General features: G+C 36.9%; 1 protein-coding gene across 2 annotated transcripts in view; it reads right to left on the bottom strand.

Moving 5' to 3' along the window:
- The window catches only part of PCSK5 (proprotein convertase subtilisin/kexin type 5), a 261,077-nt gene that overhangs the window by 115,770 nt on the left and 121,973 nt on the right, over positions 1 to 23,334 (bottom strand). For both annotated transcript variants that reach the window (XM_027729025.2, XM_027729030.2), the window contains exons 8-9: positions 18,405 to 18,617; positions 11,603 to 11,703 (exon numbers count right to left, since the gene is read on the bottom strand). In XM_027729025.2, coding sequence (XP_027584826.1) covers positions 11,603 to 11,703; positions 18,405 to 18,617 — 314 coding nt within the window. The remainder of the gene's footprint in view (positions 1 to 11,602; positions 11,704 to 18,404; positions 18,618 to 23,334) is intronic.

A 23,334-nucleotide genomic window follows, 5' to 3' on the forward strand; every position in this document is an offset into this window, starting at 1 on the left:
ATGAAGGAGCACATTTCACACAGAGGCAACTTTTATGACCACCAACGACTGCACTCCAGTCAGTGCAAAGGAGAAGAAATCAAACTTCTGGCTTGCTGAAAAGCTCTACTAAACCTCACTAACTGCTAGCTCAAGCTGGCAATTCCTTTAGACTTCCAGTTCCTATTGAACTTATTCCAGGTGCCTCTCTTGCTATTAATTTGTCTACTACCCCTGGTCTTGGAATTCTGAGGGTCTATGCATATTTTGCAAGAGGACCAAGCAGTCAGCACTGCATCTGGACAGCTGGATAGTTACAGAGCAAGCACGTGATTGCACAGATATGTATTCCTTCAAGGGACTGCAGAACAAGTAGCTGATTGCATAGATGTGTACTCCTTTAAGGGATTCCTAATAACCTGTCCACCCAAAAGATGAAAGAAGATGCCATCTGTATCCTCGCTGTTTTTAATACACATTTTATCTTGTAGGACTAGGGCAAATCTTTAGGGACTGCAGTTTTCCTGTTTCTTGTATATCCACATCAAGGAGAATTTCTTTACTTAGAAGATGACCTACATGCACAATCATCGGGGTATTTTTTCTTTCTCCTTCCAATTTTTCAGTTTTTCTATTATCTGTGAGAAGACCAATAGCATTGTCTTTAAAAATGCAGTTTAATAGAGGGAATGATAAACTGAGCCACTAAACAATGAAGGGGAAAAAAGTACTGTGGTGTAGAACACCAGTCACTAAGTATCATTCTCAGAGGATCATTATCTGCCCCTATTGCACGCACTGCCACAATTCCACTCAACTGTAATGATGAAGACAGACCGGAATGAAGTTTATCAGACTCAAAATTGGCAGTCTACATTGACCAGGACTGGAAGTCACTGAAAACCTGGGAAACCTTGGTTCAGTTTCTTAACACATGCTCTTGTGTCTCTCAGACTAGGAAGTCATTTGGACCATCAGAAAAGCGACTCAGTCTCAGCACTTATCTTTATGGCATTATACTTGGGCTCTTGTTTCCATTTGTTGGTAGAAAGTACACCAAAACAACAGTCATAGGAGTGTGGGGAAGGTCAGCCCAGGGGTGACTGTGAATGGGTCACATTCTGGGATGAGGGGGACATTGCTGTCACATGGAGTGACCCTATACAACTAAAACAAGTTCCAAGAGCTACAAATTACATAGTCATGTTACAAGAAATTTCAAAGAGAAATCATTTGATAAAACACACAGAGGGCAACAACAAACATGCAGAAATGTTTTAAGTCTTCCTGACAGAGAAGACAGAAAAATCTCACTCGTCTCTCTGTTTGATGTACAGAAATGAATGTTGCACTGATTGGCATCCCACACACACTGTTCACACCTTCCAGGACTTGTTTTGTCAAAGCAATGTCTTTTTGGAAATACCTGGGTAATCAGTGCTTTATGGCACTTACACATGGAAGTAGAATCCTGCTTATCCTGTGAGCCAAAATCAAGCAATTAGAAAGCAATCAGTGAATACATTAGACAATCTGTGAAGAAATGGAGACTTTGTTTTTCATTCAAGATGCACCAGTTTAGTTTTTCAGGTGATAAATTTCAGCTTCCACAAGCTGCAGCTTTAGGAGAAGGCAGTAGGTGCAGAGGAGTTACTGCAAACCAGTAGTCAACGTGTTTATAGAAAACCTCCCTCCTAGCCTGTGTTCTGTGCGCATGTAGATATAAATTCTTGGGTATTAAACAACGGAAATTAACTTGTGTTGGTGGAATTACTGAAAATGAAAACAAGTTGCAAAATCATGGTCTATCATTCCATACAGAAGAGAAAAACTTGGGACATATATGACATTCAGTCACATGTAACTCATTCTTATATGTTTTATTTTCCTACAGCCTTATAAACCCTATGCTTGAAAACAAGTAGGAGTTGCCTGAAAATGTCAGAATTCTTTTAAGTGACAAGATTGTACGGCATAATGAAACAAAAGTGAAAAAACATGGAACTATACATATTTTTCTCATTTCCTTTGCAGTAATATGATTTTTATTCTGAATGTAAATTTTCCACAGGAGAACATTTCCCAGTGGGTTTGTGCGGACCATGGGAAGGCTGATGTAACCTAGCACCTTTCCAACAACATCTGGGGCACCACAGGAAGCAGCATGTATTTTTTTAGAGTCAACACAGAAAGTCCTGTTTATGTTTGTGGTTGAAACAGAAAGAGGAGATGGAATAATCTCAAGAAGGAAGGTGAGTTTTAAATAAACATCTCATTTATTGTAGCCAGATTTTTTGTAATTTCTTTCAAACTCTATCAATTCACAGCCATTCAATTTCTCTGGTTTTGGCTACAAGATATAAGGGTATTACAATATTTAAAATATTCTGTTGTATTTAATGAGAGCTTATGCTTTCTGTCCCTGATCATTTTTTAAAACATTAATATGCCCATAGGTACTTTTTTTTCTTATGGTGCGATTTCTCACACTAGATTGTTGGACTAGAATGACAGTAATTGTTTATCCAACTGAGTTGGTAAAAATTACTGAAAAAGAAGATTAAAAAAAACCTTATGGAATGTAAGGAGCATTAAGGGTTTGCAAGATAGGGCATGCTTGTACAGTCACGTAACATGCTTCAAGAAAAAAAAAAAAGATTTTATACCACCTCAGGAATTTCACTGGGAGCCAGTGTAAAGTCTTAGAAAAACATGTTTCAAGAATTCAGGAAGACCTCCAGGAATCCCGAGAGCTACATTCTTTATAATCTGGAATCTGACCAATCTGCTATTTTATAAAGCAAGTTGTCCATGATAGTGGTGAAAAACAAGGCACTAAAATACTCTTCTCAACTTCTAAAGCAGGGAATCAAGACAGGGAACACTAAACTGATTATTTAAAGAGGAATGATGGACTTAATGGTGGATCTAACTATGTTTAGATAAAGGATGTAAGGATATAGCAGTTTTCACTTTATAATACCAGCCTCACATAAACTGGACTTAGTTGATCAGTCAACAAATGAGATTATCATTCAGAATTATGATTTATTTCTAAAAACAAAATCATGGCAGATCTTGAAAACTGAGCCATTTGCTGTTCTATTTCTTAATAATAATAATAATAATAATAATAATAATAATAATAATAATAATAATAATAATAATAATAATAATAATAATAATAAATAATGTAAGATTTTCTATGCCAGAAAATCTTGATCAAAAATCTGATTTCCAGGACACAGCATTGTACATACTTAAATCAGTCTGTCCCTTATGCAATATCCAAATCTGCTTGCTTACTGTGTAATCCGTAAGATTTCTATATTTTCTTCGCAAAGAATGGCAACTTGGGCATATTTATATCTAAGAGATTTATCAGCACATAAACAACACTGAAATCAGTTTCTGAAGCCTACTGTAGCTCCTTCACTGTAGTCAGATTGAAATCTTCTCTCTACAGTAGACACTTTGAAACAAAATAGGTCTGCAATTATTTGCCATTATTTTTTTGCAGAAACTTGAACCAAAAAAAGAAGAAGAAAAAAAAGAAAAAAGAAAAATATAGAAACTGGAATTACGTCAAAATAGCAGTTCATTTGAAGAAAGAAGGACTTTTTTTCTTATTTTTAAACAAGATAGACTAGAAGTCAATTTTAAAACATCCGCAAAAATCACAGAATTGGTCAAGGATTTGTAAAACATGTCAAAATTGGCTCCTAAGTGAGTAAACAGTTTTTTGCTAGCCATGAGGGCTTCAGATCCAGACAAGGTGTCACTCATGTTAATCGATTTACTATTTGAATAATCTCAGAAGAATTAATGGCTAAATATCTTGAGATGAACAAATGCATTAACAAGAACAGTTATCAAACTAATTGACTGATTTAAAAAAATGGACATTTTCCTTCCAGTGATTTTATTTCTCAATGTCTCATCTAAAATTGCCTTGGGATTATACATACCACACAATACTCAAAATCAAAGTGCATACCAAAATGCTTGTGCAGCAGTTAAAAAATAATGAATGCTGTGTCCTTTACCAACAGTGATACTCTAAGGTACAACTCTCTTCCTTCAGGCTTCTCAAAATATTTATGAAGTAAGAAGAATAAAATATATTACAGTAATATCTTTAAGCAGGATCTTTAGAAATTACGAGTAGATCGTCCTTTTTGGCCAAATTTGATTTCTTCATTCCACAAGTAGGCTCCCTAGTGACAACTGGGCTAATACAGAAAATAGTACAGAATTCAGGCTCTATCCTTTGGCATAGTGATACTGTGCCAATAATAATTGTTCAGAGTAAATAACAGGTGGAAAAAAATATCACTCAATGCAATAAATAAATAGGACAAAACTTCGCTCTGTTGCTGCTTTTTTTTTTTAGCAAAATTATATGGTTAGCAACATGAATAATGATTGCTACATTATCTTCATAATCAGCAATTTGAATGTGATAAATGTGGCCTATATGAAAAAAAATGTTTCTTGCAAAAATAGCAGTGTGATGAGAAGTGCTGAAAGAATACAAAAACTTTTCTCCAAAGGATTGAGGTAAAATACAGTATCACAGGGTGCACCATTCAATTTGGAATTATCAAATAACCTTCTTTGGAAATCCTAGCTATGAGAGAACAGACATGAATAATTATTGCTATAAAAAAGAGTCTCTGTGTCTTAGACATCTTGTAGAGCAGTAAGAGATCATTTTTATCACATAGCGCCACCTTTAAATTGACAAATTCAAAAAAAAGCCATAAGAAATAGTAATCAGCCAAATTTTCCTATGAGATCTACAACCCTACTACCTGTCCCAATGACTCCAATATACAGACCCATGCACAGGATTATTTTAGCTATGCTAATGGTAGACGTTCTTCTTTCCTAGGTCATATAAAGAATCAATGTGCAGATTTCTGTTGTAGCACAGAATTTCAGAAGCAATGAAGAATTAGGACAGCCTCTATTGTTGTGCTTATGTGTTTAAATGGTCTACACCATAACTAATTGACAGGAAGCTCAACATGAGCCAACAGTGTGCCCAGGTGGCCAAGAAGGCCAATGGGATCTTGTCCTGTATCAAAAATAGCGTGGCCAGCAGGAGCAGGGAAGTGATCCTTCCCCTGTACTCTGCATTGGTGAGGCCACACCTTGAGTATTGTGTTCAGTTCTGGGCCCCTCAGTTCAGGAAGGATATTGAGGTGCTGGAGCGGGTCCAGAGAAGAGCAACGAGGCTGGTGAAGGGACTGGAGCACAAGTCCTATGGGGAGAGGCTGAGGGAGCTGGGGTTGTTTAGCCTGGAGAAGAAGAGGCTCAGAGGTGACCTCATCACCATCTATAACTACCTGAAGGGAAGTTCTAGTCAGGTGGGGGTTGGTGGATTCACCATCCCTGGAGATTTTTAAACACAGATTGGACGTGGCACTGAGTGCCATGATCTAGTAAATGGAGTGGATTTGGACCAAGGGTTGGACTCGATGATCTCGGAGGTCTTTTCCAACCCAATTGATTCTATGATTCTATGATTCTATTTCAATCCTGAAAATAAGAAAATAGAAAAATGGACTCCAGTGTTTAACAAGTATTTAGCCAGTCATGAATACATTATTGACGTGTTTTGACATGTCTGTGTTTTGACATGTCTGACATCCCCATATGTTCTAATTGTCATGTAACTTTGCACGTAATCCTGTTAACTTCCCGCTAGGAAAGAAATGAACACTATGTACTTGGTGATTAGCACGTAAGTCTTTCCCCATAAATGCAACTTAAGTTTCTCCTTCATTTTCCGACCTGGTAAGCCACTGTTCATTCAACTGGTATATCAAACAAAACTATTTGTTTACTTCAGAGTTAGATTTCAGTTCTTTCTTTGCTCACACTGCTTTTCTGAGTTCCAAATATCTTGTCAGAAATTTGTCACTACTGCTAATTTCTGATTTGTGTTGAATTTTACTCAATCCCCTTTGAAAGAAACCCAAGTCTGACTGATGATGACAATCCCTTAAAAAACAATTAATGGTAGCTGAAGGTACTGTATGTCAAAGGTCAGTTACCAGTAGCTTTAATGGCATACCCAGTAGAACTCTGTTTAAAAAGATGTGCAATCAATGACATTTTTTGAAAATATGTCTCTACGATCAAAATTGCTATCAACAGCCTTTTACACTCATTATCATATTTCTCCTCTTTTTCCATTAAAAGCTTAAGTTAGGTACTGGAGAAAGAAGAGTAGTGATACACATGTGAAAACAAATTGCTGACTAACACTCATTAAGAACACATCATTTAAACCAATCACATTCTGAAGTGTAGTGATATTTGACGGATTTCGCTGTGAAAAGGCACACTACCATTCGAACATTCACTAAATAACTTCAGTACATCACTCATATGTTAAACATACTATGAGTATGTTTAGATCAGATTGCTCAGAACCCCATCCCACCTAACCTTGAATGTTTCCAGGGATGGGGCATCCACCACCTCTGTGGACAAACAGTTTCAGTGTTTTACCACCCTCACTGTGAAAGAAAAAAACAAAAACCCATCTTTTGCATTATCTTTATACTGGTTTTTAGGATACAACCCAGAGAAATTGCGACAGGATATGACAGATGTATCCCTTTAGATTAACAGCAGGCTAGGCAGCAACACATCCACCAGCAATGGTGTTCTGGTGTACCTGTGCCAAATACGCTGTTCACACAGAGGTGGAAGATTCAGAGCCTACAGAGTATTGCATTTTTCCCAAAGATAAAAAAATCGTAAGTGCCAAAAATCAAACAAACAATGGCCTAACTGCAGGCTGATAATAATGAAATTGAGAAGAGAAAACCCTTGAGAGAAAGGTATCTGAATCACAACCTTTATCGTGCCTTCTCCAAAGGAAGAATGAAACAGGACTGTCCAAAAGACAGTGCACACAGTCTGCTGAATAACAGGAAATGTCAGCAAAACCTTAGGTTAGTTGCCACTTTTAGAATCAGCTATAGCTGTGCAGGTGGGGAAGGTTTACACTATTTTAGTTTAATGCAGGAAGATATGGTTAGCATGGTAGCCAGGCTATTGATTTGACCTTTCTTCCAAGTCCAGTGATGCTGATCACTTCTAATACAGTTGAGCTATGACACTGTTGTAGATGGAATCTCAAAAGACTGAATTCAGGGAGACTGCAGTCCTGTGAAACTGCTTGTCTTCCACCTTCCTCATTTTCCTCCTGCTAGAATGGTGACAGAAAAAAGCAGATGGGCTCCCTGCTTTCAAGGTGAACAGCCAGCAGCACCCCAAGAGTAACTTCAGAGAGAAGCCTCTAAAAGCTGGGTCTGGGGAACACTTGGAGAGCCAAGAAACTACAGGGGATAGAGCTGCAAAACTCTTAAAAGTCTCAACTGAGAAAATGTCAACTGAGATTTTTGAAAAGCCTTTAAAAGTTAAAGGCATTGCCGTGGCATCAGAACAATGGCTAACCACTTGTTTTATTTCTGCTGTTGCTCCAAAGCACAAACACAGAAAATCTCAATAACAAACTTAAAAATTATCGCAATCAAACATTATTTGTTGTTAGTCTAGACTGAATTTAAGAAATGCCTGGATGGAATTTTCTTTAAAGATGTTTATAGCAAGTTAAATAGAAAATTTCAGCACTAATGATTATTCTTTGGCAACTTTACATGTAACTGGAAAGAGGACCTTAAAATGGGAAACAAATAACTGCAATTTCAGAGGTGGTTAAAGCTCAAGAGCAACACAGGTTCTAAATTAAGAATTTATTAATGGTTATGTTTTTCAGATACTTCAGTATTAAGAGCAAACTACTGCAAAAATGTAAAGGCCAGACTGGATGGAGCTCTGAGAAACCTTGTCTAATGAAAGGTGTCTCTGCCCATCGGAGGGGATTTGGAACTAGATGATCTTTAAGATCCCTTCCAACCCAAACCATTCTATGATTCTATGATTCTATATTGCTCATGTGAAGAGAGTCATAGAAGAAAATAAACTCTCTCCAAAGCCATACCACTGAGCGTACCACACAGTAGAAACACAGCAGACAACTTCCATTTCAGCTGCTGATTCTTAGTCATGAAACTGTAGTTTATATACCTTGGGTAGGAAAATATGCATTGGCTTACAGACAGTGGAACATGCAGTTCAATTGGGGATGCATAATGCATTTTTCTGTCTTCAGAAACATCAGTTTTTGGTTTTTTTTAAATTTGGCTTCTTCAAAGGAAGAACAATAGAACTAATATGGGCATACTGTCTCTTCTGACTCTGATTCGCCCAAATTCCAAATTCAAACTTTTCATCAATGAGAAAAGGTATTTCTGGTACCAAGTGTAGATGGTACTGTGTAATGCAAGTAGTTTATTTTTAGTAACAACATTGCTGCTTCTGTGGACTAAATTGATTATACTTATTTGCAGGTTTACAATTAGAAAAACTTGATATTTTGTAATGACTAAGAAGTGCAATACACAAGCAAGCATTTACTCATACTGCCTGTCTTTGAGTGACAATTGTTGTCTATCTACAACTCTGTATTGCACCTGCAGGGATTCCAAACAAACAGTCTGAAACTCAGCTACAATTCTTTCATTCCTGAAGGAAAACACGTCATTTGATACTTAAATACTGGATCAAAAAAAAAAAAAAAGTGTTCACATAATTAGAAATTGGGGTAGCATGCAGAACATCATCCCCAAACAATTTGTTACCAGGATTTCGGGAGCAGATCCCAGTTGGAAGGAACAGCTAACTGGAGGGTTCAAATCAGTAGGAAAGCCAGAGATCCTCCATCAGCTATTCGCCAATCCTACCATCTGGGGCTTGTCAAAGAAAGAAAGTGGAAGGTTGTAGTGTAAATCTGCCTCGCTCATTTTCCATTGGTTTAACGTACCTTTGCATGTGAGTTGAAGCAACCTCTTGGCTGTTCTAACTCACATCCAGGTCATATTAGTGCTCTGTTCAACTCCTGATGTCTCCCAGGAACAGAACTTGGCTACTGGGGAAAACTGACCTCATAGGCTTGAAACCCTTCCATGGTATAATTTATTGTGTTTTCCAGCACAAAGTGGAATGAAACTATTCATTATTACAAACATAGTCAAGAAATGTTCAGGACTAAGTGAAACAATTTTTAAGAAGCTTGCTGTATGGAGAATGTAATTAAACTTGCAAAACCCCATCTTGTCTTTTAAAAAAATCTCATATAAGCACTTAGTGCCATTACTACAGGTACTAACACAGAATTTAAGGAAGAGTTCATAAAAATACAAAGTCTGTTTAAATGCAAACTAGTTCCAATAAGCAGTTGCACTATGCTGCCATTTCATGTGTCCTTTAAATCCCATGTATTTTAAAAGTACTGCAGAAAATGCTTAGATGGCTTCAAAGCTTCTTTTTGCATAATTTAATTTCCAGCATTTAGTTAGGGTCACCTAACTTGGCAGGTATCACAGGTGAAAAATACATTCCAAAATTTCAAATCACATAAATAAGAATTACCATTTAAAAACTGCATAAAATAATCTGCATAGATTCCATATAAACAAATCCCAGACATTAAAATTCAATATATCATGATATGATCTCCTTGCAATATTAAAGGCCTTACTTCATAATCTATAACTTCACAGACCAAAAATTTCTCCAACCTAAATAAAAAAAAAAACTGGCATGGGAAACCAGGAAATATTTCTCTCCCTAATTTCTCTCTCTCTCTTTTTTTTTTTTAAACATTTTTTAAAAAAATTATTTTCTTTAATGGCTGTGGACAGCAGCAGCAACAGCATATTTTAAGTACACATAGGAGAGAAAAATTAGTGAATGGAATATAAATGAATAAAACCACATTTGTGGTATTATTAATGTAATTCCTTTGGACCTACTGAAATACATAGGCTAAGATACAGAAAAAAATAAAACCCCTCCATATAATGAAATGGAACAGAGTCTGAAAGGAGGCAAAATCAATACATTTTCACCCTGAAACTCTTGTTAGCACCATGGAACAGAGTACTACAAATACAAAAAGTGCCTAGGATATTTAGTTACTGGCACATTTTGTCTCCACCACCACATTTGAAGCTTTAATAGTCTTGTCTTTGTGCCTATCGTAGCAACTATTAATTTGGAAAAAAAAATACTAGTCCATAAAAAATACTAACATGGATTTCCCACTGGTATATTCACCAAAGTTCACAGAGAAAAAAGTGGAAGCTTCTCAGTGTGTGTTAAGATGTCACAATCAGAAATAGATTGTTAGTATGTCTTGAGTGCTAAAACTTCATGAAACTTTCAATTACAAGAATAATTTGTTAGAAAATGCATACAAAATATCACATAAAAAACCAATTATGAGCAACCTCAGTTCATCAAGAAATAGTAAGAAAAACATTCAGCAAAATGAAATGTACACACTTGCAATCTTATCTGCACTACCAGATTGTTTGGAATGAATTTAATGATTTTAAAACAGATTAAGAAGAGATTAAAAAACCCACAATAGCATTATATTGACTTTTCAAAATACCTTTGTTTCTAAGGACTGCATTAAGAAAAAATAATTATATTGACACAAGTGCTTCACCACTTAAGATTATGTCAGGTCTTCAATTACAAATTATTATTATTATTATTATAACTCAACACCAAAAAAGTATTCTGTGCTGAATATTGGGCCAAGCTGTCTTCAAAAAAGTAATATGAAACACGGAAACATAATTCTACTGTTACAAATTACGTACAATTTGAAATTACCATTGTGTCCAAATTGTTTACTGCATTCAAAGGAATTGGTTGCTCCCAGAGGAAACTAGTTTTCTTCAGAATTTAACAGAATGTATCTCCTAGTGCTTAGAAACACTTGATTTTGAGTAGGATTTGGGGTGGAGCATTCCACCTTAAACCTGCAAATCTTATCCAAAAGAGCACAAACTAATTCAAAAGGTTTTCAAATACAGATTTACCTGAAAAATCTCCCATATTTTTGCTGCTCCATGAAGCACATTAAAGATATATATATATTAGACATAAAGAACAAAATCCCGCAGTTGAGAAAACGTTTGTAAGACAGAAATGTTTCTGAGCTAAAGGTTAAAGGTCTTCTGAAATACATTATCCATGGTTTTTAGAGCTGAGGAACTTAACCCATGTTAAAAAACAGATTTGTGTGAGCAAGATTAAGTTGAGAATTTTTACTTTTTATATTATATTATCAGGCTAGCCTAACATCATCCCAAAACCTCCTTCAATGTTCAAGAATTGCTAAGAGGAAGCTGATGAATGCAGGAGGAGCCTGCAGAGCAGATGGGCAGCACTGTGAGGTGCTTTACAACACTGTGAGGATGCTACACATCATTTAATGGAAACCACCTGTGCTCATCAATGTTTCAAGTTACTTCAACACTGAGTACTCTTTGACACCTCCACAGTGTTAGCTTTCCTGCATGTGAAATAAGCACGGAGATCTTTCCTGCTCTCAGAAGGGTACTGTAAATTATGATAACAAAGTTTCCAAAGAACTTTGAGACCCCTTGTATAAAGGTGCTGGACAAATCAGAACGATCCTTCTGTATGTTTAATTTTTTTTTACAGAGTACAACTCAGATCTTACTTTGCTTCCAGTGCCAGGGCAATGATGCCTGCAGCCATAGGTGCAGAGGCTGAAGTTCCAGTATGGCTGTCTGTGCAACGCTGCCTCAGGTCTGTGGTGATCTGGAAGAAATTGAATGTGTGAAATTTAGAACACAACTTCAGAAATAAGAGCAGGTTTTATTTGCTTGTATGAGTCACATGTATGTGGAGGGTATTTTCTTCTTTCATTGCAAAGAAAGGAAAAAAAGAGGTGTCTGAATACATGATGCTACATGTTCTCAGCTTGAAGTCACTTGTGAAGTCACAGAGGTGTTCTCTATATTGTTCTGAATACATAAGTTACTTCCTTTTTTTTTTTCATGGCATGCTCAACAAAGAGACTTTTAAACTAGAAAAACATGCAGAGGGGTTTGAAACTCTACTGTTAGAACTCTGCCCCTCTTGGATTTATAGAACACTTCAAGAATCTCAAAGTGCCTTACGAACAGGAATGAACTAAATCTTATAGTGCTCCCTATATACAGACTGCTTATGCCCATTTTAGAGACTATAAAAGAGGTATGGAGGTTAACTAGGTTGCCAGAAATCACACTGAAAATAAGCGACAGAAGAGAATACAGTTGGGCTCATGCTAAGCACCGTGTTTATTCATTCTTTCATGCCTTATGCAATAAATCACATGAAACTAAGTAGTAATTAATTGGAAAATGCTGATGGTAATCACAAATTTGGCCCAGTCATCACCAGCCCATTAGATATTTTCAGTTTTTAATTGCTATGTATTATGTATAAATAATTATATGATGCCCTGTATTTTTTTATGTAATCTAAGTGAATGTCTACACTGTGATGTGTAATACCAACTAGAGGCACAGTCTTCTACTGAAGTTTTGGGATGCTTCCATCTAATAATGAATTTTATACAGATTCTTTCTGTCGGACAGTAAATCACAACCAAAAATGTGTTTACTCTCAATCCTGCTTCTTTGACGGAACTGTTAATCTAAAGTGATTCTACTCTATGCTTGTCTTCCTGAAGAAGTGGTTCCTAGCAAGGGCAATGCAGTAGAGGCAAGAAGACACTACTACCTAACAGAAGCTTAAGCAAAACCCACACAGACTTGAGAACAGTTGTTAGAAGACAGCAGTCCACAGCACCAAAACCTCCATGAAGGTGTGAGAGTGAGTGACACCAAACCTTATTCTCAGAATTTCAGTCACTGCAAGATGTAAAATATCTGCCTGAGGGGCAGAGGAGAAGTTGCTACACAGCTTCTTATCTAAGCACACAGAATTATTGTGTCTTAATTCACCAGTATTGTGCTCCATTTCCAATACGGATACGCACAAAAATGGGGGAGGAGAGGACTGGAGGATCAGAAAACCACAAAAAAGCACTAGGCATGTGAAAATGCCCATCCAGCTTTGAAACCTCAAAATACACAAAACATGATCTGAAAAATTATCTACGTCCAGTCTCAGCAGAATATAAGCAAATGCATATAGGAGCTATAGGTTCTACACTTTACATTAGCCATATTCAGTAACATACATATTACATGATTTGTATAAGGCTGCTGAAAATTCTCACAAAACGTAAGCATATGCAAGCTAACACAAAAGACTTCTAATAGAGAAGGAGCTAACAGCACCAAGGAAATGATTGTTGAAAATGAGTAGTGAGCAAGTGAAAGAAAACGAAAGTTTCTAGAAATTGAAAAAGACAGATTAAAGCATTTATAATGTCAGATCCTTAAATTAGCAAACTTGTCAGAGGCCAGATTTCTTGACTAATAAAGCCTAGAAAGAACCTTTTTTCCCCTATTATTTAATATTCTTCATAAATAATTCTTTATCTGTCATCAGCTAAAAGTTGGAACCTCATAAAGAAAATATTTCTATAATTTCTTTATCTCTTGCGCCTATTGAGTGTGTATTAATTTAGACAATGAAAATTAACAGTGTTCAGAAAAGCCTTATCCATGCAAATACCATAAATGCCCTGACAACATTAAGAGATGAAACTGCAGCAGGAACAGTCCTAACAATGCATTGCCTATATGTGCAAATCCAAGTAGTGATTTTGCAGGTGGGACTGACATGTTCAAGAACTAGAGGATGACATGCACCCATGCAGAGATACATGCAATTCAGATATCCCATTTGGAAAAAGAGTGGCCAGTGTTGTGGTGAGGACCAGAAGGAAAGCCAGGAAAAAGAGAGGGTAGAAAATGCGATTAATACATGCTTGTGGTTTTTGTATCCTAGTACTCTGTTCCCTGCATAAAAGTGGTGCAGCAGGTGCTTTTCTTGGAGGACTAGAGGATAGTAAAGCCTACAGGACCTCAGGCAGGGAAAAGTACTCTTTCAGCAGCTTTTCCCTAAGGGACAGCCTCTCTCACTACGCTGAAACACATACCAAATTTTGCTATATTCGTTTCTCATCCTCTGGGAGAGCATCCTTCCAGAGTGATTTCACTGTCCTGTAACTACAGATATCAAGCACAACAATCCATGACATGTCTTTATTTGGTAACATTTTCCCTTATGTTCTAAACAGGTGCTGTGGCGGCAATTTGAACTACAGACCCTGATCTCTCTTTGAGCAAATATTTCAGCAAAAAATGGGTAGGGAAAGCTTTGTAAGCAGAAATCCCATTTGAGCTAATTCAAAGGAAAGTTACTGAAAGGATCTGAGATGTTTGGATGTAAACTACCTCCAACATCCAAGACATGTTTTTCAGCACACTGGATTCACTGTCAGAGAACTGCTACATTCATCCCAAGAAAAGTGAGTATTGGACCACCAACAGGTGAGCAAGTTTCAAGAAGAAAAATGGTGCCCCAAATTCCCAGACAACATGATATCAACATTATAACCTCAATAAAAGGATGTGGTGTTTGACAGCACCATGAAGCTGTCATTAGTGTGTACTAGCAGTCATTCTGATCAATAGTGTGGGCAGAAGGAGAAATTTTTTAATCTTTTGTTGAGTATAATACGAATGTATGCTTGAAGTACCTTTGTAACAATTGCTGATCAGGGGAAATGCTGATTAAACTGCCCAAGAAAATCCATGCAATATTTCTAGGGGCATGAGTTATATCCACTTCTAAATCAGTTGAATCAACCAAGTTTCACTGAAGACAATGACAATATTTCTGGTACTGCCTAGTTTAATCAACATGAAATTAACAACCTCAGACACACACTGATGAAAGGAAGACGAAAATTATATGAATCATCGCAATGCACTGTATTACCTCCCATAGGCAGTAGGACAAAGCTTTCAGAAAAACTACACATTTATTAAAGGGAAAACTCTAGACAGAGTAACGGTTTTATAGAAGCAACTTGGTCTGGAGAGCTAAGGAGATGCCATTTCTGTATGGTCATTATTAAGGTTGTATCACCACTCTTTCCATAGTTTCACTGACTGAGAGGTTAATAATGAAGGTCAAAAATTGGATTTCCCCTAGCAGAGGACATGCTCACTCGTCCCCTCCCAAGCCTCTGCATTTCTTGCTATTTCCTATTTCATGACATGCGTTTTTTGATCCAATTGAATAATCTTATACTTTCTGCTACAGTTCTTCAAGACACGTTGATTTCTATGAATCTATGTCCCCAGAAGTGAAAAGGCTTTAACAAAAATGTACTTACTGTTCATTTTATATAGCTTGTGTGTCCATATATACCTAAAACTGAAGGTGCCACATGATATTCTGTGTATATCTTGTGCATGCCTTGATAACCTGAGTGAATTACTGAAGGAGAGCAGGCTTTTGTGTTTTAAGAACTGGCAGGAGACTGGTTTGGTTTTTTTCATTGTTTCAGTTTTGAGTTCTGCTTAGAGTAGCAGTTAGTCAGCAAGGAAAAAACATAACTTAGAAGAGAAAGAAAATCAGCAGATTTTGGCATTTATCACAAAACAACAAAACAGGTGGACAGGTTATTTTCAGCAGTTAAGTCTGAATTATAGGCTTGTGAATTATATCTGTGAGGAACTTTCATATGTAAAATCCTTCGTGCTTAAGGAAATAATTTGAAAAAGGAATTCAAAGGAAATGCATTTGTGCAATATGCTTGATAAGTGAAAGAACCATATAAATAACTATATTAGGTGGTACTTAACCACCTATCTTCCAGCATTATCTTATGATATTCAAAGTGGTAGAGAAGAGAATAATAGGAAAAATACCTTGACAACTCCATACTATTGGCCAATACTTCTGCACTCACTGAGTTATGAGAAATACTCACACATATACATCTATAAAGAAGTATAATTTTATAGTCTTCACCTACTGTTAATTTGCCTTTGTCCCAGACTGTGAGTTTCTACACCTATACCTATGCCAGCATTTGGCAGCTGCACTTGAAAACATTCAAAAGTAATTCTAATTCTTTTCTCTGAGAGTCTGTGTAAAAGGCATACATGTAGCTGCATTTTGAGATGTTTGTATGCTTTGGGCATTTCAATATACAGAAAGGGTGGAAACTTGGTCCATAAGGGGCTAATTGTTACTGCAATAAAATTCAGTACAGCGTACAGTCAAGTGTGCTTGGAGTACCATCCCTGAAAAACAAGGAACTCTTGCAAGATGGTAACATCAGTGTGTGTTTAACTGTAATTGTTACCTTAAAATATTTCAAGCTATCATTGCAGAAGACAAAATTAGAACTCCAGACTAGGAAAATTTCTAAAATTACATCCTATATTTGTAGCAAGCAATTTTCAAAAATGGGTAGCAATGAAAAAAGAAAAAACTCTTTTGTGTGGTTATAAAAGTGTGGGTGATCTATTAATCAAAATAATTTTTATAAGAATTTTTAGTCCACACAATGAGTTCCTAACATTTGCTCACTGTTTGTTCATTTACCTTATAATACATTCTGCACATATTGGATAGAATAACACAGAAGGAAAAAAAAAGGAAGATACTCAACTAAAGAACTGCAAGGAAAGATAGGAAGGAACTGTGGAACATGACACTAGACCATCATAACCATCCACTGTCCCTCAATCTTGCATAGGTATTTCTGTACTATGACACTATAGAATCTTACATGATATTGGAGTTTGTTCTGAGTTACGTGACAAAAAACAAACAAACAAAAACCACAAAAACTCCCCTGACTTCTCACAGATATCTGTTGATACCATCAGTAATTTTACTCTGTATCTGTCTCTGCAAAATGAGCACATTCAATATACCTTCCAATATTCAACATACTAATCCTTTTAACTCACAGACACAGTGCTTTTGTCACTCAATACTACCTGACTGGTGTGTCCAGTCTGGATGTTCAAAGTTCATAACATGAGAGAGAGTTTATAAGAAAACATATCTTACATAGAATGATGGAAGACAGTTATTAAAAGTTATTAAAAGCTATTAAAAGTGATTAATCGTTCAGGCTACGTGGGCAGAGAGAAGACAGTAGACAATTGGAGTGGTTTTCACACTAGCAATAAAATCAGTGACACCAAATGCTAAGAAACAGAAGTTAGAGGAGCTCAGAGAACAAATGAGGATATTTTTAATGGCAATGGGTAATTAAAACCACTTGTCCTAAATTTAAGTGGATTTTCTGTCACTGAAACCTTTGAAAGCAAGATTGATTGTATTTGAGAAAGTTATTGTTGAGGTGATAGCAACTGCTGGATTTGATGGACTCAGGGAAGTCCTACAGACCTGGCTAAGAGCTCAGGGTGGAGGAATGCAATCACTTCAGTTCACCTTACACTGTATTACTATCACTTAGACGTGAAGATGTTAGTGAAAGTCTTTTAGAGGACAGTGAAGGGAATTTAATTACAGAAGTGAGAACTCCTAGGAGACACAGTAATTTTTTTTCTTTATTACTATTTATCAGAGAGAACAAGAAACATGCCAGGAAGAGAAAGATAACGTTTCAGTGAAGAGAAGCAAGTAATGAACAGAAAAATTACTGGAACAAAGAAGTACCTCAGAACAAGTTTAAAACAAAAATTAGATAATCTGAAAATAAGGAAGAATCCAAGAACAGATGGCCAGCATCCCAGAATCCTTGAAAGACAAGGCAGACAGTATTAACAAAACATAGTGGCACATATTTTTAACTCTTCACTGACACCAAGAGAGGAATCTGCTAAGGACCAGAAAGAAGGCAATGTTAGATAAGTACTTAAGAAAACATACAGGGGAAAAAAACCCCCTTCAAATCCCTCAATCTTCTGAAGTAATTAAGTTCTGTAAGTTAAACACTAGAATAAATAAGCAGGGAAGAGGAAAACATTAGCAAACCTCATTTACCTCATTACAAGGGTTTAAAAGGTTAAAAGGATTAGTATGTTGAATACTGGAAATTATACTGAATGCGCTCATTTTGCAAAGGCAGATACAGTGTACAAATACTAATGGTATCACCAGATTATCAAACAGAAGTAAAACAATTTGCTGTTTTCCGGAAAAGATGAGTACATTAGGGAAATGGATGCTGGCTGCTTAGGAATGACATAAGGAACAACACAGGAAAGATGAGCACTGAGTTAATTTTCCTTACAATATATTTCTGCCAGAATAGACAGCAATATGAGCAAATTACCATCACCGAATGTAAAAGAGGAATGATGCTGGATCAAAATAAATCTGAGAAAATAGAGGGGTACGTAGACAAACTGTTAATATCATGAGTGTAAAATCTGAAAACTATTGATAACTGGATTTAAAACAGAGAATATTATTACAAGTTATTTCTCTTTCTCTCTCTCCCTCCAAAGTCACTGAACAAACATAATCACATACACATTAAAGAAAATAAGTAAACCCCATACTATTTTCCTGTCATAGGATTCCCCGCTGCTGTATGTTGTAGCCAGTGTGGATGCACATTCTTCCAGATACCATGGCTTCTTCCCACTTTCAGCTGTGCTGCTTATTGAAATAGTGTAGATGCTATTGGTGTAGCCATCACAGGAGCAGTGGTCTCGACTTCTTCCACCATTTCCAGATGCCCAAACAAAAACTGAACCTAAGCCTCTTCGACCCTGTTCGGAAACAGTAAAAAAGATTTGATCAATAATTCTCTTCCCTCTCAACTGCTTAATAGACAGGTCTTTTCCCCCAAAAAGGCATCTCATGAGAAAAAGAAAATAAGCAATTTCACTGAGAAGAATCTGAAATGAAAACAGGATTTAGCAGAGTTCAGAATCAGACGTTAGAAAAATTCAGAAAATGAGTGGTATGAACACAGCTTTACAAGCAACTTTTATACAAACTTTTGTTCGTTGGTCTGCGTCTATGCTATTCCAATGAACCATGAAAGAGGTGCTGAAAACTCAGATGAAGCATTAGAATATCATACTGTGTTGCAAAAAGGAAAATAAATATCATACTTGAAACAAAACCTCTTCATAATGCACGATACTTCTTATTTATTAGGATGCTCTCAGCTGTTTCTTCTTGGGATGCCTGAGGCACTGGGTTTTTTGGGTAACATTATATACTGTGAACCACAGCACCATTTTTCACACACACTATAAATCACAGAATCACAGAATCCCTGAGATGGCAAGGGACCTCAGGTACCTAGTCCAACCCACCTAGTCCATTATGACTGCTAAATGCACAACACAACATATAAACAAAAATGGACAAAACTAATTCTTATAAATCTATTCTAAGGAAGCACTAGATCATTAGTTCAGCATGTTATTTCAAACATATGACTAGTTGGACAAGTTAATTAGGTATATTCATAATTTAAAGTAGGTAATCTCCCCTTGACATTTTCTTAATATACAAAGTTATATAGTGTTCAAATGAATCAAAACATTTTAGTGGTGCTAATACTCTTATACAGGTATTGATATGAAAAGTGAAGGTGATCAGTAACATGTATCGTTGATATACGAGAATTGATATATGGTTAATTGGGTTTTTCCTTATTTATATTTACATATTTCATGTCAGTGAATGAAATTCAGATTCATGCAACTGTATGACTAATTATCAGCATTAACTTATTTTTGATTAAGCTAAATAGGGTCACCCTTTCTTACAAGACACTCTTGCAAAGCATGGTACATCTACAAGTGTGCTAACAGTCTCACCTATACCTCATGTGCTTGCAACTCATCATGTTGCATCTGCCTGGCTTTTGGATAAGCCCACCACTACGGGCCCATGATAAAATAAGGCATAAAACAACTTTTTGCACAAATCAAAAATTAATTCAATCTAAATGCTCAGAGGGGTTTTGCTAAGGCTTTCTGTGCTGAGCATAACTGAAACGACATTAATGTAAGACAAAAAACTGTCACACTTCACAGTCCAGGCTCAAACACAGATGAATTTATTAATCTACTGTTAACGTCTCCATTAAGGGACATTAAAGATCTTCTAGTCCCAGCCTCACTCCAATGGACAGAGACACCTTTCACTGGACCAGGTTACTCAGAGCCCTATCCAGTCTGGCCTCGAACACTTCCATGGATGGGATGTCCACAACTTCTCTGGACAACCTGTTCAGTGCCTCAGTCCCCTCACAATAAATAATTTTTTCTTAATATTTAATCTAAACCTCCTCTCTTTCAGTTTGAAACCATTCCACCTTGTCCTGTCACTACATGCTCTTGTAAAAACTCTCTCTTCATTTTTCTTCAGGCTGCAATTGGGTCACCTTCTCTTTTTCAGGCTGAACAAAACCAATTTTCTCAGCTCTTCCTCAAAGGAGATGTGCTTCATCCCTCTAATCATCTTGGTGGCCTTCCCCCCAGACTTGCTCCAACAGGTCAATGTTCTTCCTGCACTGGGGGCCTAGAACTGGATGCAGCACTCCAGGTGGGGCTTCACTAGAGTGGAGAAGAGGAATAGAATCACCTCTCTTGACCTGCTGGCCACGTGGCTCCTTATGCAGCCCAGGATATAGCTGGTTTTCCGGGCTTCAAGTGCACAGTGCTGGCTCATGTCCAGCCTCTCATCCACCTGCACCCCCAAGTCCTTCTTAGCAGGGCTGCTTTCAATCTGTTCATCCCCCAACCTGACCATGGTGCAGCACCTTGCACTTGGTCTTATTAAACCTCATGACATTCCTATTGGCCCATTTCTTGAGCTTGTCCACGTCCCTCTGAATGGCATCCTGTCCTTCAGGTGTTTCAACTGTACCACTCAGCTTGGTGCCATTTGCACATATGCTGAAGGTGCACTTGATTCCTTATATCTTATAATGAAGATATTAAGAAACACTGGTCCCAATATATATGAACCCCTGAGGAACACCACTTGTCACTGATGTCCATCGTGACCCCGAGTCATTGACCACTATCCTCTGGATGTGACTGTCCAACACTTATCTTATATCTAACAGTCATCAAATCCATCTCTCTCCAATCTAGAGAGAAGGATGCTGTGGGGGACCAGGCCAAAGGCGTTACAGAAGTCCTGGTAAATGACACCTGTAACCCTTCCCTTGTCCACTGATGTAGTCACTCAAATAGTGATGCAGTCACTCAGTCACCTGTGTAGACACATAGGTGGTCACTAGGTTGGTCAGGCAGGACTTGCCCTTTGTGAAGCCATGTTGGCTGTCCCAAATCACCTCCCTGTCCTTCATGTGCCTCAGCATTGCTTCTAGGAGGATCTGTTCCATAATCTTCTCAGGTACAGAGGTGAGGTTGACAGGTCAGTAGTTCCGAGAGTCCTCCTTTCTACCCTTTTTAAAGATGGGTACAATGTTCCCTTTTTCCAGTCACCTGGGCCTTCACCTGACAGCCATGACTTTTCAAATATCATGGAGATAATTTGTGAGTTTAGTGAAAGTATAATACCTGGACTCTTCTTTCAAGCAAACTAAGTTAAATAGTAACTTCTCCTGGTTAGTATTTACATAAGGTTATGTCTCTAAAATGCAAATTTTCATTAAAAAAACCAATTCAAGCAGTGAAAAAAAAGTCAGAATGCCAAGTTATATGTACAATGAAATCCACATTCTTCAGACTAAATCAATCTGAATATTTCATTGTTTTTCATTTCCTTTAGTTAGTCTTGGCTACTGCATCAACAAAAGTTGCAAAATAGCAACACTTTTTGTGGGTTTTTTAATTTTTTTTTAAGACAACCTTGATGAAATGTTACAGCTCTACTTCCCAACATTACGAACTCTTGTCAAATCAAAACCCTCTTTCCATTTGGGGTTCTCCCTGCCTTTTCCAGCTAGGAGGGTCCAATTCAGAGCCTCCCAAAGCCAGTGGGATGTGATTTGCAACTGCATGGGCCTCTTATGAACCACTTTCCTTTCATTCTACAAGCAGGTCATACCCCTTTGCAAATCTTACACTACCATTCTGAAAACATTTGAGGAAACAGACTAAAGGAAGGGTAAATGGAAAAATTATTTCACACATATTCACCAATTTATTGCACCAGCAGATCAGGGAGACAGAAGATAGGCCTCTCTGATGTTTCTGAGGAATAAGATGGAGGATTACCCTAATAATATGTTGGTTTGTTACTTTTTTATGTGATCCTGCTTGATTTTTACTGGTTTTATTTTGGTTCCATCCCATCACCTCTTGAAATTAAATCATGCTTCCCAGCAGTATGCAATTATTTGCTTTCATCTTCTGTCTCCTCAATGGAAATGGTAATTTGTGGTTTGCCTATCAATTCTTCCATATGTTTCAGAGTCGGGAACAGATTTCTGTCTGGTCCTGCTCGCTTAAAAACCAACCCTCTCCAACATACGCTCCACCCAAAAAAGTCAGTATATATACATACACAGTTAGAATACACAGAAACAAGTTTACCATACAGCCACACTGTTACCTCCAGAACATGTCAAAATATTCCACCAAAACCTTTTAAATGAATTTTCAGAAGTATCTGCTATTTGGAGATTTTTACATATTTTTACTTTTTTTTTTCTTCACATGCATGTCTTGAAAGCAGTATTATGTAATTACATTTGGCCAAATCAATACGCCATGGGAAATTCAGAATAACCCACCAATACAACCAAGAGAGACGAAATGAGAATTTGGGGTAATCCAATCCCAAATTCCACTTTTTCTAAAAAAAGAAAGGTTTTGTAAAATAAGTTATCAAAAAGATATTCACACAGAAAAACATCCTACCAACAACAGTTCATCTGTCATTTTTCTGCTGTCACCATCAGCTGGTTCTGTATGCAAACAGCAATATAACATGACTTGCCCCATTCATGCAATGAAAATCTTTTCACTGTAGGATATGACTCTATTTAGTGAAAATTTCACAGAATTAATCCTTGAATTATTAGCTTGTCTGCACAGAGAATGTGTCTCTATTTCTTCAGATGCATACTTATGCTGCTGTGCTATCAGTGAACAACGAGCTGTAGAAACAGGTATGTGAATTGGCCACAAAATGTCGTCCTGATGAAAACATGCCCATGGATCTTAGAAATTCTGTGATTCAGTATTTAAAAAAAAAAAAAATCAATTTAGATTTTAATAGTAATGGTAGGGCTTTAAAAATAACAGCCATTTGCACCTGAATTTACCTTCTCATGCTAAGTTTTTTTGGTAAACAAATTATAGCAAATATTTCTTTAAAACTAATGTGTTCTGCAAATATGTAAAGGATCAATGTCTCTTTTATTGCAATAAAAAGAAAGTATCAGGTGCACTGACTAATGGAAATGAGTATTTTCTAATACATATAGAGAAAGAATTCCCAGTCCTCTTTTTCATGGCTGGGCTTTGCGAACAAAGATTTGGGAAGGGC

This window comes from Pipra filicauda, unplaced genomic scaffold (assembly GCF_003945595.2).
Source record: "Pipra filicauda isolate LSUMZ 115617 unplaced genomic scaffold, ASM394559v2 scaffold37_size4185640_pilon, whole genome shotgun sequence".
In the NCBI taxonomy this organism is placed as follows: Eukaryota; Metazoa; Chordata; class Aves; order Passeriformes; family Pipridae; genus Pipra; species Pipra filicauda.